Here is a 15,442-nt window from a genome sequence, read left to right on the forward strand (position 1 = left end):
ATTTACTTGTACCAACTGCCGAAAAAAAGTATTTGTTAAGGGCACGAAACCCATTTATAACTTAACCGAACCTGGAAGAAAAATTCCAAAGAAATCAACTTGGCTATCTATCATATCAAAAGATCAATTTAAATCTTCCACAAAGTCAAACAAACATCCTTTATGCAGACCGGTGTCTCCAACAAAGGATCACATCCCCACAAAGCATACTAAGCAAAATAGAAATGAAACATATAATTAAGTAGAAATCAAGTCCACAAGGGTCTTGAAATCAGCTTGAACACTTCCTCCGGGTCCTGAAGCATCCACCAATCTCTCTCTAAGCTCACCAGCCTTCTTCCTCATCTCCTTTCCGTCCTCACTTCTCAACACCACCTCCAATGCCTTCACCATCCCACTCTTTGTAATGGTCCCTCCCTCCACTCCCACTCCAATTTTCCACCATTCCTTCACCAACCTTCCGTTCATCATGTTGTCCGTCCAAAATGGCTTGCATATCATCGGCACGCCCCCCGCCACGCTCTCAAACACCGAGTTGTACCCACAGTGTGTCACGTGCACCCCGCACGCTGGGTGGCTCAACACCTGGCTCTGCGGAGCCCACGACACTATCTTTCCATGCTGCCCCATCCTCTCCAAGAACCCTTCGGGCAAGTGGACCATCATGTGCTCCTTCATAGACCATAGGAATGGGGTCCCGGTGGATTCCAGGGCCTCGGCAAGAGAGGATAGCTCGGTAGGCGACGGTACAGCTACCGTCCCAAAACAAACATATGCCACGGTCCGAGGGTCTCTGGTGTCTAGCCACATTAAGCAACCGGTAGGGTCTGAGTCTGAGCTTGTTAGCACTGGTGGTGGTGAGAAAGACACCGTGGGGCACCCTACGTGGAGGAGAATCTTGAACTTGGACTTGAGGTCTGCTATCAGAGGTGCCGGATTCGCTTCCACGTAGGAGTTCATGATGACGGCCGCGGCACTTGGCAGCATGCGCCCCAACTGTTTAACGAAGTTTGACACTGGCGACGTGGTCGGGTCTTGTATAATATTGTTCGGGATATCTGACATTCGAAACAATGATAACCCTGGAACCATTTCCAGGGCCTTGTCGTCGGTCTCGGCCTCTGCCACTGCCATGCCAGCACAGGAGGTTTTCTGGCGGAGTTGACGAAGGACCTCGGCGTGGACGTAAGCGGACAGAAAGCACGGAGACGGGACCCAGAACGTCACCCACGGAACGTGCATTTCCTCGGCGATTTCGCCTGCGGGAAGTAATAAAGCATCACCAAATAGACAACTCACCTTCTTCCTTGCATCTCGCTCCGCGGCATCAATGGCAGCTTGATAACTGTTCTTAGCTTGCATGAGGAACATACCCATTTGCTCTTCCAGTTCCTCCTTCGTCACTCCATGATGACCAGCCGGCAATCCATTGTCGATGTCATAGACCTTGATGTTGGGCGGCAGCTCGGCTCTCGACGAAGGGGGGAAGAGATCACGGTTGGACGCGGCCGTACTTAAGAAAGAGAAGTGGACGTTCGTAACAGTTTCCGCCAACTTATGGAGGAGGTTGGCGAGGGGCAGGGGGTGGCAACCGAATGGAAAAGCAAGGACGGCGACGTGCTTTTCCGAGGACATTTTGAACCCAATCCAATCAAAATCTTCAAGATCACGGATATCTATGGAAAAGAATCGTCAAAAACAGGTTGAGCTCAATTTGGACCATCATTTTTATCAAAATACTTCCACTAAATCTACTGAATATAAATGTATTTTGCAACTAATATATAAACATAAGAACAAGTTCACTTACTATCAACAAGTTTCGAGCACAAAGTCACTTTCACAAACTTCTTTTTCCCGTGTTTTTCTTCCGGTTTCTTCTTTGCCTCCTCTCAGTCAATGTTTTCTCTCTTCTTCGGTCCTGCTTCTCTCTTCTTTTATATTTGGCCTTGACCGTCTATTCTTTTTCTAGGACTTCCTTTTAAAACCCAATGCTGCCATAGAAAGATTAGAGACACCACCCCTAGTCCAACCACGTCAACAAAACTATATTTGACGTTCGTAAATTTATTAGAATGTTGTTCATATTCTAAGGACACTTGATGAAGTTGACAGATATTTCTATCTTACTATTTAATTTAACATTGGCAAATTTACTATAGTGCGAAAAATTTATTAGCCATACTTGTAAAATGTAGAAGTTGGTACACTATTGATTAATTTTTACTTAAATTGTTGACAACTTACGGATCACACTTATAAAAATTAAAATATTATTAATTAATATGAAATCAATAATTTTATTACAGAGTTGATAACTTGCTAATTAATTAGCCGACAAGTAAATAACTAGTCATATTTTCTTTAAACCAAAAATATTGGAAATGGGCCGTAGAATTTCACGCAGTTGATACAGGAACAGAAACAACACAACCGCGCCACCAAGACCAACCACTCATTGTCCCGCCCACCCAAAAAAGAAATGATAGCAAATAATAAAGAAATGAACGACCAGTCATTAATAATTTTAATTACAGAAAAAAGGAAGCATTATTATGTCCGCCAACAGCACCAATTTTTCTCGTCCAATAAACGAAGCGTTCCAAGTGTGGAAACAGCGAGTTAGATTCTTTCTTTTCTTATTTAACAATTTCATTTGCAAATAATTACTATAATCGTGGCAAAACCAAGGGACTGATCAAGTATAAGTGTGTTTATCTTTCTTGTTCAAAATTCAATGTTGATACACTGCAGTTGCATATCTTTCTAGGGCCAATCATAGGAGCACTAGTATGTGTCCTCTGCATTTATTCAGTGTGTATGTTTAGATATAAATATTATAGCACAATTTTATTTAATAACTTAATTTTTTTGAACAGTGATCTCATAAAATCTAATATGATAATAGAGCAAAAAGTCCTCAGTTCAAAATAGAAACTACAATATCCTTCAATTGAATCAATTCATTAAGATGATTCTTTTAACAGATGGCATTCGTGGAACTTCATAGCCAAATAAACAAAATACAATAAAGATAAATAATTTATTAATTAAAGAAGAGACTGAATTTGATACAACTTATTGTACTTTTGATATTGATGTTGTCTTATACCCTATCTTTTAATCCGGCTATTCTATAGATAAACAGTTGAAATATTGATTTCAATTAGCTCGATTGAAGTTGCGAGACTTGACGAATAATCGTGCGAAGATTCTTTAGGGGAGATAAGCTCGTATAAACTATAAAGTACTTTTGTCTCTTTCAATATTTGTTCAATGTTCGCTCCCAAAATTCTAATGAAGTCAAATCTCGACTCTTATTGACCTTTTGTGTTGACTGACATTATGTCGTACATGTTTGCATTTTGGGTTCTGTAGAAGCAACTTTTTCTATGTCTAGATTACTTTTCCTTTTTTTTTAAAAAAAAAAAAAACATTGGAGTTAAAACTTCTACTTATTGTTAATTCATTACTTTCTTGTTTCTGTATGCATTGTCTGCCAAATAAAAGGAATAATAGAAAGAAAAATAATGACTCAAAAAGTGGATACATCAAATTCGCACGTAATGACTGTTGGAGTCCCGTGAAAAGCAATAGATAAGCTGTAAATAAGCTTTTATCAAAATTATTCACGGTAAGCTCTCACTACCTCCGTTCATCGTTAAGGTTGATATGTTTACATATCAAGTATTAAAAACCAAAAACAAAATATACATGCCATGTTAATAAGAAACTTATTTTCCTTAAGCGCGACGTTTTACGCACAAATTTACACACACACACACACACACACACACACACACACACACACACACACACACACATATATATATATATATATATATATATATATATTATATCACATTTTGAAAATGCAAGTTTTGGTTACTGTTTCCAATCTCTTTGAGTTTTCACATCAAACATATTATATTAAAATCTACATGGCTTTAATACGTATGATTCTAAAATCTTATTATGAAATATGTATTCAACCATTTCTAATTTAATGTCCCAGTTTCATGTGTACTTAACAATTGTCAAAATAACATAATTTTACCGACCCAAAAAAAATAAGACAATATAAATTTTAGAAAGTGCATTTAAAATAAGACACACCAGTTTCATCTATTCAATAATTGATTCATTAAATTGTATAAACTATTTTAAATTAATTATAGATGGTAATTTTAGTTTCAAATTTTTTGCCATAAAAGAGGAAAAATTCAAATAAGGGCATAAAGTGAGGTCATTTTTTCATAAGAGAGTTTTATGTAAACTTTATTTTAAATATGGGTCTGTAATTGTTACTTTATCTCAAATAAGGATCTGAGCTTGTCGGCTGTTGGCTGGCTAAATCTTTACTAGCTAGCGAGCACTTGATATTTCGAGCAACTGAAAAGAGGCATTTTCCTCATAACAAAATTTGGATAAAGACTAAAAAGAAAAAGATCAAAAGAAATATGAGATCGGCACCATCTCCAGCAAACTCTCAAATTGCTTCATTTCTTCATCCTTTCTTCAATGCCACGAAGGTCCAATTAAACAAATTCGCAAAATTAGTTCTTGAATTTCTGCAGAAGCATGCCCAAATCAGCTCGGCCAAAAGTGAATGGAGAGACCTAGCTTTGTTTTCGGCACATCCTATATATAGATAATAAATAAATAAATAAAGACGCTTGATTGATATCACTACAAGGACACACACATACTCATGGATAGAATTTCTGCAAAAGATAAATGAAGAAGGATTGAAAGCAGAGAGAAAACGCAATCTCAAGTTCCTCGATCTATTGCTTTTGCTTCCCACGGCCATCTGCCACCCTAGTCACCTCCACACGAGCACAGGTAGTTGCAGGCGTCATCTTCGGTAGACTCAAAGCGAGAAGTTTGCGGCCATCCCCATGACTGCAGATAGGGAACTGAAATTTGCGCTTCATCTTCACTTCGATTAAGCCAAAACATTGATTGAGAAATAAAGAACAGTTGAGAAACAAAGAACAAGTGCAATGTTCTTTGATCCTTTCCAATAGAGAGAGAGAGAGTGTGTCGAAGATCCAATCAAAGCGGAAGCAAGACAGTGATTCCGTAGCCTTAGTTTGTTAGCTAGCGTGGTTTGTCTCCCAGTTGGTAAGCTTAGGCTTTTATTTGAGACAAAATGACAACTTTAGACTATTATTTGAGAGAAAGTCCACATCGAACCATTTTATGAAAAATGACCTCACTTTAAGTCCTTACTTGGAATTTTACCCATAAAAGTTTCAGGTTATGCTCTTTATTATTAAAAAAAAAAAAATCACTTTAATGTTTTGAAAGATTTTCTGTTTTTTTCACTTTCTCCACTCTGTCGTTATCTCCATTAATTTCATTTTTATCTTTCGCAATAGACCTCCCATAAGTGGTAGCATGTTCTTTTACTTTGGAATTGTAATTTTTTTATTCGGTCTTATTTTACTCCTATTCTAACTTTCAATTTCAAATTTTTACCTTGCCTCCTTACAGGACGTGGAAGTCCAAGCTCACATTTGAAGTTAAATCATCCCCACTCCGACTTCTTAAGAAAGTGAGAATTTGAACCTCCCACTTCTGGCAGCCACTAAGGCAAGTAGTTTAAAATTATAATTGTGATGTTGTAAATTTGGGGAAAATTGTCTAAATTTTTTTAACCTAATGTGTAACTGCCAATTCAATTTTAAACTATTAAATTTGGCCAATATAATCTTAAATATTTTGATGATTTTTCAATGTAATCTTTTAGACCATTTTACTTCGGAAATCGCTGACTTGACGATTTATTTAATATCGGCTGTGCATGTAAAACGGCTAGTGGCTGACATGGACCATCTTTTACGAAATGCCATTTTGCAATTTAAAAAAGAAATTCTTAATTTTTTTCATTCTTTCCCTATTCTTTCCTTCTACTATCCATTATTTTCCCTCCGTTGGTCGCCGGCCACAACAAAGTCCTGCAAGCCCTAGCCCAGCGTTTCTGAAGTCATCAACGTCCTAATTGAAGATATTCTCTTTGAAACTCACGTACTCGTCAAACCAACTCGGAGCCAAGCTCCATAACTCGAAGAAATCGTTCAGGAGCAAGCTCGCCAAGTGCCCTAACAAATACTCCGACACCCACGACTCGTCGCCACATGCTTTCTGATAGCAAGGGTTGTGATTCCCTCGACCAACGTTGCTGATTTCCTCGACTTTGCTCTTGACGATGTTCTCTCTGAAGCTTGAATATTTGTCGAACAAAATCAAAGCAAGCTCTGGATGTCAATAACGCGCCTCTTGAAAGAGAGAGTTTCAGGCTCTCAGCTGTGGCTGACGAGGGTCTCGGACCATTGCCAAGGCACCCTACCAGCCTTTCTAGAAAGATGAACAGTGAATAAAAGGAAAAAAGAAAAGAAAGAAAAGAAAATTTAAAAAATAAATAAAAGTAAAGGAACTTCAAAAATATTAGGGGTGTTCCCAAGAACTACCCAAACCCGATCGGACCGGCTGGTTTTTGGCAGTTCCCAAAGAGGGTGGCCTAGTTCTCAATTCCAAGGTGGGAATTGGACCAACTAGACCGAACTAGTTAATTATATATATATATATATTTTAAATTTCTTAAGAAACAAATCCTAATTTCTCTAGATTTCTCCCATTTTTCATTTTATTTTTGGCCCAAAATAGTAAATTTACCAATTCCACCAGACCGATTAGTCGATCCAATTCCCGGTCAGTTGGTCCGGTTCCCAGTTCTGGAATTTAGGGACTGGTTTAGTACCGGACCGGATTGGGAACCGATCAATCTTAAAAAATGATCACTATAGACTTAATACGGGGCACAATATGGGGAACGAGCGTAGTTATGTTAATGCCAACCTGTCGGTTCAAATTTTCAGTCTAAATAATCGGAGAGAGTACGATTTCCCATCACCCTTAACAAAATTCACGTACTTGTAAGTAGTGATATTATTATTATTTCCGTTTCAAAATAACTATAAAACCATTTGTAATAAGCTCCTTTTACTTCGCACAAAATTCGATAATTTTGAAAAATGTTTTTCAAAGATATTATATATCAAGACAATGACAATCTTTTCTGATATTTGACTAAAATTCGAAAATGAGCTGCATATTTTTTGTTTGCGTTGTTTGTAAAGTAACATTGTTTACTTTAAAAATCACAACTTCTGTGAATTTGATTAAATAAAACATATTATTGCTTATTTTTCTAATTTATTCCATTGGATGAAGTATATTATTGTCGTTTCCATATTTATTAGTATAACAGTCCATATCTGAAGCGTAAACTTTTGATGTTTGTTTGATTATACATGTGTTGGCACCAAAAGTTGGCTTATCAGGCCCAAAGCTTAAAAGGAGTTCATTAGGCCAATTATGTAACGAGGCCACCAATTATCAGAAATACTGAAGCTTTGGATTAGTAACCGCTTGGGAGATAAAAGATAAGAAGGGAGACAGTTTGAGAATTGGTACCAACGATAAGTATGGAGCAAAATAGTTATTAGTGTATATCGAAGTCTCTAAAAGCAATTTAAATTCAAAAAGTTGATAACTGTCAAGGAGCGATTATTCGTAGATTAGCCTATAAATAGCCGAAGGAACAAAGTTTTGAGGACCTTTTGACAAATTTACAAAAAGAAGCATAATTGTCTTTTGGTTATCTTTTTCATTTATTGCCCATTTATTTTATTGCATGTTTATCTCCTTTTTATCCTTTAAAATCCACAAAAGAAGAACAATTGTCTTTTGGCTATATTTTTTGTTTATTGCGCACTTATTTTATTGCACGTTTATCTCCTATTTATCCTTTAATTTATTGCAAATAGTGTAGAACTTTTCACTTCCTTTCTGAAACTTCACATAACCTTGTCTCAATAACTAAAAGAACCAAATAAAAAATAAAAAATCAAACAGTTGATGCTTCGAAGAAAGATATTCGCAATGGAACACTTTCGCGCCGAGCATCTTTTACATGCCAAATGCATCCAAATCCGAGGCCAAATGTCCTATCAGAAAGGGAAATTCTTAAGCTTCCACCTCTACTTGCTTTTAATGATGGCTTATGTTTATGGACAGATCCATTAAGTTTTGCCAGTGATCGTATGGACATCTGTTGACAGAACCAAAATCTGTCTTATCTCTCTCCTGATAAGACCTACCAGGGCTGTTGAAACCATAAACAGATTACCATATTCAACTAATAATATGGGCAATTCTTTCAATCGCATAAGATTGGGATAAACGATAGTAAATTAATTGAGATCGCAATGTGATGCGACATGAGAATGCAGACAAAAATTAAGTCGGCCTTCTCGCTGTGATTTGGAATCGTATTAGGTGCTTTCAGTGGCTTTCATTCTGAATTACAAATGGGCATTTTAATCACCCAAACACCGACTTAGATATTTAAGATTTTTCTTTATCATTCCATTTGGTTCAATTTTCTATGTTCAAAGATATTCTACGTTTTCCTCTAGGATTAATTAGAAAAATTAGATAAACGTTGTAGTTAACCAAAATAAGGCAGTGGTATCGAAAGGACATCTTGAGATGCTAATAAATTGCAGAAAATGCGATTCCATGCGGAAAAAAGTTCCCAGACAAATATTCTGAGAAATTTATGATGCCCGCTTAATTATCCTGAAGTAAAAGCATGCTGACAATCTACATTCTACTACCCTATAGTACATTGACTCCAGATTCATCCTTTAAATAAGAGAAAATTGCGCTGTTCACATGTTAATTTTGTAAGCTCATATGGTATACATATGAGCAGTCATTCTTCTTGGGATCATATTTTCCAAGAAAGGCCTCTTAAACATGTATACCCATGCGGAAATAAATTAATTAAGGAGGAAAATTACATCATCAATCTTGAACTTATTGTATGTATCTCACTATAGTCATTACGGGTGAGCAGTGGTCTAGGGTCGACCACTGACCAACCTCGGGACGTTCCAACCCTGCCGGTCCTGGTCCGGTTCCCAAAGGGACTGGGTCGGTCCTTGGTCCTAAAATTCCAGGACCAATACTGTGCGAGTTGGTTCTCGATCCTAAGAGTTTTGGGTCGGTTCGACCTTGGACCAACCCTATATATTATATTATATTATATTATATTATTTATAATTCTCTTATATATTCAAACCTAAGTAAAATGTATGTTATATTATATTATATTGAGATGTTCTATCAATAGCACTACGGCTGCGTTTGTTTATATTTCTTTTTTTTTTGTTTTTAAACACTTTTTCTGTTTTTTTGTTCTTTTGTTCCCAGGAACAAAAAAGAAACAGAAACAAGAAACACAAATTTTGTGTTTCTTGTTTCGAAACACAAATCGAAACAAAAAGGAACAAAATTGTGTTCCTTTTTTATTTCTTGGATAGTGCTCGAACAATGCCTCTCTCCCCCGCGACGAGCTTCTCCTCCCCGCAACCTGCGACGAGCGACGAGCTTCTCCTCCCGGCGACTGCGACGAGCTTCTCCTCTGCGACTGCGACGAGCGACGAGCTTCTCCTCCTGCGACCTGCGACGAGCGTCTCCCGCGACGAGCGTCTCCTCTGCGAGCGAGAGAATTCCATCGTCTTCTCCGCGCCGACGCGGCCTCTCGTCTCGACAGCCGCTGCTCCTTCACCAGGTAAACGTGGTCACTGATTGTCTTCACTTCGGCGAGAGCTCGAGTGTTAGGGCTCGCTCGAGCCAGCGCTTGCCCAGATTTGCGAGCCGCTTGCTCGAGCGAGTCTCGCAGATCTGGGCGGCGTTGCTCACCCGTGATCTGTGACAGCTCGTCTCGCTCGCTCGAGATCCGGGCGAGCGAAGGTCGCTGCTGCTCGTGCTCGAGCGAGCGAGCAAATCGAGCTGCTGCTCGAGCTTGAGCGAGCAGAGCAGCGATATCATTCATACTCACGGTGCGTTTGATTGTCCTTACAATAGGGTAGAAACTTTTCTTGATGAACTAGTTTGCGTGATGAGTTCAGGCACTGTCGAACACTATCGACAAGTTCGAAGATTGATCATGCACCGATGATGTTTGCTATTTGCTAATACTTTCTGTAATGACACTTCCAGTGTGTTTTGTTATAATGTTGTGTTATTTGCTAATTACAATTGTTGTGACACTTTCTAACGTAAGTTCTTTAAAAATTATCAGTGGAAACCAATCATACCACAAAACTCGAACTCCATGGAAGAGTCGGTATGGTCACCATGCGATTACGGACACTCGGACAATCTGGGTGCGGTACCATCCAACGGTGAGGATCGGTATCAAATGTTTGAGTAAGAACTTCAATTGATCTTTTCCTTTAAAAAATTAGATGACATTCCTTTTTTTGGGAAATTGGGGTTCTAAATATGTATCGTGCAGCAATATAGTCCTGTCTTTCTTGCTTCCATTTCAGTTTTTGCAAGAAAAGCATACAGAATTTGAAGGATTTTCTGCAGCAATACTGTGAGGGAAGGAGGCTGGCTGGCTACATCATGTACCAGGACCCGCTCGCCATGTTCTATGAAGCTGTGTGCGTCGGAATAGATTTCAATGGCAATGTAAATGCCGATTATTTTCAACTACCTCCGCTCCGACTGTTTCGGTGATGCATAGCCATTCTCACTTCTCCATGTCACAACATTATAAGCCTCACATAGAGAATCGATTCAAGAGCCCATCGATCTTTTGAATAGCTGGAAGCGGTAGAATGCTTTTTGTTTATTGTTTTGTATTTTCGTTGCTTGAAAGCGAGAGAATCCCGGGCAAACAGACAACAAGCCAAAACCTAAGAAACGACAGCGAAGTCTCTTAAAACTGGGCTTGCGGCACAGTTCTGTTTTCTAGAATTATTAATTGTGTATGTGTGTCTGTACAGCCTTTTATGCTACGATAAACAATCATATTTTCTTATCTCTTATGACTGTTATAAATGGAAGCGATATCCGGAGTTCTGTTTTTCACCAAATTATCATCGCAAACAGTTTACGTGTGGATTCTCGTTGAAATATAGATTACTCCGCGCCTTTATCCTCTAGGACTTGGCCTTTAGAATAATGATATGGTTCAACAGACGTCACTTGTATTGCACTCATTATTTTCTTCCATTATTCTGAAACGGCTGTATTTATGTGCTGAGATTAGTGCGGAGGGAGAGAGCGGGAAAGATGACCCTGGCAGATGTCGGAGGTTACTTCCATCTTCCGATCGAAAAGGCTTCTGAAAGATTGCATTTGTGTCCTACCGTTGTCAAGAAAATTTGCCGAAAAGGTGGAGTGGGGCGGTGGCCTTATAGAAAGGTTACACTCCCTTTCGTTTCTCTCGCTCGATTTGAAATTTGCCCTTCCAAAATTTTCCACTTCAGCCAAATCTTGGTTTTCTGCAGATTCAATGTATTGAGAGAAAGATCTTGGAATTAAGGGAGCAGCTAAAGAGAGAAGATGAACCGAAAAGGAGTCGCACCCAAGCAGAGATTGACGAATGGCAACGAAATTTGGACAAGATCCGCTATGGAGTCGCTAGAGCAGACTAGTACGGCGTTTACTAAGTTGGATACATTTTATATGCTGCGAGACTTTGAGACCTTGATGAGTCATATACTTTCGTCTTTCGGCACATTTTGGTTTGTGTACAGTGGTGCTGTGAGCAAAGCGAGGACAAAGACGAATACTCTTTCTTGCATTATACACTTACATCTGTGATCAGAATTTCTTGTTGCCTCGAAAGAGAATATAATATTTTTGTGTGAAATTCTGTACGGTCTCTATATGGCTGTTTAGTGCAGAGCACAAATTGGTCAGTCTATTATTATAATTTTTAACCTAACTCAGACCGCTCGCTTGTCATTATGATAATGAGAATTCAAAGTCAAGTTTACACTTTATTTAAAAAAAAAAACAAATGGGAAATTTTTGGTACAAACTTAAAAAAATTTCTTCCGACTAAACAAATATGATCAAGTTTAGAATGTTTGTTTTCACTTAATATGAACAAAATTAAATTGATGAGCATTTCATAAGAATGATAATTCAATACCAAGTTCACATTTTATTAAAAAAAAAAACAATTGAAAAAAATTGGAACATAAATTTTGTACATTACCAAACGTGTTTTTGTTCTTTTTTATTTCAGAAACAGAAATTTTTACAGTTACCAAACGTGTTTCTGTTCTTTTTTATTCCAAAAACAGAAATTTTATACAGTTACCAAACGCGTTTTTTGTTCAGAAATTGTTCCCGTGAACAGAAACACTTTTTTTCTATTTCTGTTTCCTGGAACAATTTTTAAACAAAACGCAAACAAACGCATCCTAATAGTAATTTCAATTTAAAAATTTTGTTGAGTATTAATTAAGTGTCGTTTGTTTTGTTTTAGGTGTTTAGAAGTTCAAGTGAATTAACAAGATGTGAAGTTATATATTCATGGTTTATATTAAGTATTTTGAACTTTTTATGGTTTAATTGTATTTTACTAATGAATTTCAGCTGCACTTTGCTTTTCAATTTGTGTCAAATGGTAAAAGTTTTTGAAGAGTAGAGTAGTACTGTAGTTGCTATGGTGATTTGCTAGTTAAGTGGTATGAAGCTTATTTTTTTGGTTGAGTGGACTCTACATGATCAAATGCAGGAAAACACTTTTTGCATATGGTGTTATGAATATTAAAGATAGATGATTACAAAAACTTTCTATCTTATCCCATATCTCGATGAGCGGTTAGCAGGTACGCAATTTCTATTATCGTGTCATCTTAAATTTGCTAAATATGTATTGGTAATTATAGTTTAGTTGCACAATGTCACATTGTTGATGGATGTGTAATTTGAATTTGTAGGTTTGCTTTTTTAGGTAGTATAAAAATAAGACGAAAAAAATTATCGATCGGTCCCGGGTTGATCCTAGAACCAGACCGAACCCATTGGGTCGGTCCGGTCCTTGGTCCCAGGCTCAATAGGATCGGTCCTCGATCCTAAAAATTGAGGACCAACACTGTACGGGTTGGTCCTAGGGTTAGGGGGTGGCCCGGACCAACCCAGACCATGCTCACCCCTAATAGTCATAATTTTTTTTTTTAAATTTTTCAATTTATTCATCAACCTATGTGCAAAATTTTGCCAATTTGTGGGAGCACCAATAGAAAATCGGGATTGAGAGCTTTACACTGGTCGTGATGTTGCATGGCACAACAGACGCAATTGCTTGAGCGGATGCATATTGTATTGAGGTTTGGGTCTTGAGTATTTACGAATGGCAAAAAGAATATGGAGTAAATTAACTAGGCTGACGCAATCTGTTGAGGAATCAGGGGAAGTCTGATTCAGAAGTTGGAGATAATCAACTTTGTGGAGACTACTAGGGGTGACGATTGCACCACCGACAATTTAGATTCAGTTGATTCTTAAAACCTGTAATTGTTTCGCGATCCTCAAGGTAAATGAGTTCTCTTTCCCTCTTTGAAACATTTTTCTTCTCTTCCACTTTTAGAGGGGAGAGATCCCTCCCCTCCTAGTTCTTTTGCCTTTTCTTTTCTTTTGTTTCTTTCCTAATTCTCCATATCTAGTTTTAGATTTAGGACATTTGCTCTCCCAATTTTATATCTAGAAATTTTTCTCTCCGATCTAATTCTAAATTTTGGAGTTTTAATGAATAAATATTCCGCCTTGTTTCAATGGTGTTTACAGTAGTTTTGGTGTCAAATCTATGCTTATTCAACGTTTTTCACTTAAAGTTTTGGCACTTCGCATTGACTACAGCTCGCTCTCACAGGTGTCAGATATGAGATTTGTCAACATGTTCATATTGTCTCTGTATAGTGTTGGTGTTAGGAATGCTGAACGTAAGTGCATACTATTGAAAAGCAAAGTCATAATTATAGATGAAGATCTTGGCATGTGGTTATCACCGATAGTGCTGTGTGATTCGGTTGCCAATCCTTTTGCTTGGATCCAGTTACAAATTTGTTTTTGAATGATGAGCTTGTGATGATTTCTACCAACCATGCTCTAAATGAATCTAAAGAGTTTTTATTTATTTATTTTGGATATCTATGGGTTTGCTTTGTTATTGTGACCTTTGATATTCCCTTGCATGTATCAATTTGGTAATGAGTAAAAAATTATTTTTGACCAAAAAAAAGGTAACTGAGTTATTGCACTCACTTCTAGATTATATATCACAAGTTTTAATTCCAAGCATTTTTGTGCCCATTACTCAAGGTTAAGACATGAGTTTCTTGATTTGGTTATTCTTTATGGAATCATCTAGAATCATGCGCGGCTATTCACCGAGGCTTAAAAAATCAGTCTCTTTCTGCATTTTGACTTTCAGCATTTTAGCTTAAACTTGTTTGCTCAATGACTTGAGGAAGAGTCTTTTAAGAGAAGGCTAGACCAAATTGTTTTGACAACCGCAACAAAACAGAGTAAAGAAAAAGTGAACATTATAATCAACATGCAACTTTTAATAGTGTTAATGCATAATTTTATCCTTTTATTATATTTATAATAATTAAATATGCTGCATCTATTGTAAGGGCCTAACAAAAAGATATTCCAGAAAATAGATGGATGGGGCATGAATCATATCGGCTATGCAGGAAAATTTCAATTGGCCAAATCGAGACTTTTTTTTTTTCATTTGCACTTAATGGATACAAATGTTTCTCCCACCAAAGCAAACTATCTGCGAGATTGAAAAGAAAACTAGGCAATTCTTCTGGTCAGGAAATGTACATCCAGAATTTCCGTATTCATAATTGTGTAATATTCGAAAATTTGTGTTCTGATAATGATACTTAGATTTTGAATTAAGTATTATTTGTCTTAGGATTCGGATAAGCACATGGAGACTTTAATCAAATTGTAAATTTTGTGGGACGTGACGGGTAATTTTGGTAAACGTAAATCGTCTCGGATTCAACATGTAAATCGAATTATGTGTGTACAAATAATAGAATGATATTAATTAAATTACTATCGTCTTACTAGTTAATGGTTGTTATTAGTTACGTAATTTTTAATTAGTTGATAATAATAGTGAATAATTTGTATTAATAGTGCTAGAAGAAAAGATTAAGTTTTGCTTGCTACATTTCCCTTGCAAAATTTATTAATTAAAATTAGAAGTGCCACATGTCCTTGTACAAAGCTTTGCATGGCCATGTGTTCTGACAAAGTAAGATTTTGTGGCTAATTTTTCTTACACTTAAATTAAGAGATAACTATGTTAAGATAACTCATTATCTTCTTGCAGTTCCCTTGGCCATGTGTAAGGGCTTGTCTTGCATTTGTGCCATATCAAGCTGAAGATTAACATACACAATTACACCTAGTAATGAGAGAAAATCAAATTATCTTAATTAATTTAATAAAACTCATTCTATCTTGCTAAAGAACCAATTTTCATTCCTTCAAACTCAAACAAAAGTTACATGTGTTAATTCCACTATCCAAA

At 37.1% G+C, this 15,442-nt stretch overlaps 1 protein-coding gene and 1 long non-coding RNA gene across 2 annotated transcripts; one reads left to right on the forward strand and one right to left on the reverse strand.

Annotated features, from left to right (window-relative positions):
* Window positions 1–89: 89 nt before the first annotated feature.
* LOC120294115 (anthocyanidin 3-O-glucosyltransferase 7-like) lies at window positions 90–1,706 on the reverse strand. The gene has a single exon (XM_039314063.1). It carries the CDS (start codon window positions 1,633–1,635, stop codon window positions 238–240), a length of 1,398 nt encoding a protein of 465 aa, XP_039169997.1. The 5' UTR covers window positions 1,636–1,706; the 3' UTR covers window positions 90–237.
* Window positions 1,707–11,024: 9,318 nt separating this feature from the next.
* On the forward strand, window positions 11,025–11,750 carry LOC104457193. Its single transcript, XR_005550845.1, has 2 exons — window positions 11,025–11,292; window positions 11,379–11,750. It is a non-coding gene; the product is annotated as an uncharacterized LOC104457193 (long non-coding RNA).
* Window positions 11,751–15,442: the final 3,692 nt, after the last annotated feature.

Source organism: Eucalyptus grandis, chromosome 5 (genome assembly GCF_016545825.1).
Source record: "Eucalyptus grandis isolate ANBG69807.140 chromosome 5, ASM1654582v1, whole genome shotgun sequence".
NCBI lineage: Eukaryota > Viridiplantae > Streptophyta > Magnoliopsida > Myrtales > Myrtaceae > Eucalyptus > Eucalyptus grandis.

Coding starts and splice junctions, on each gene's coding strand:
- LOC120294115 (XM_039314063.1), bottom strand. CDS start 1,635: ATGTCCTCGGAAAAGCACGTCGCCGTCCTTGCTTTTCCATTCGGTTGC.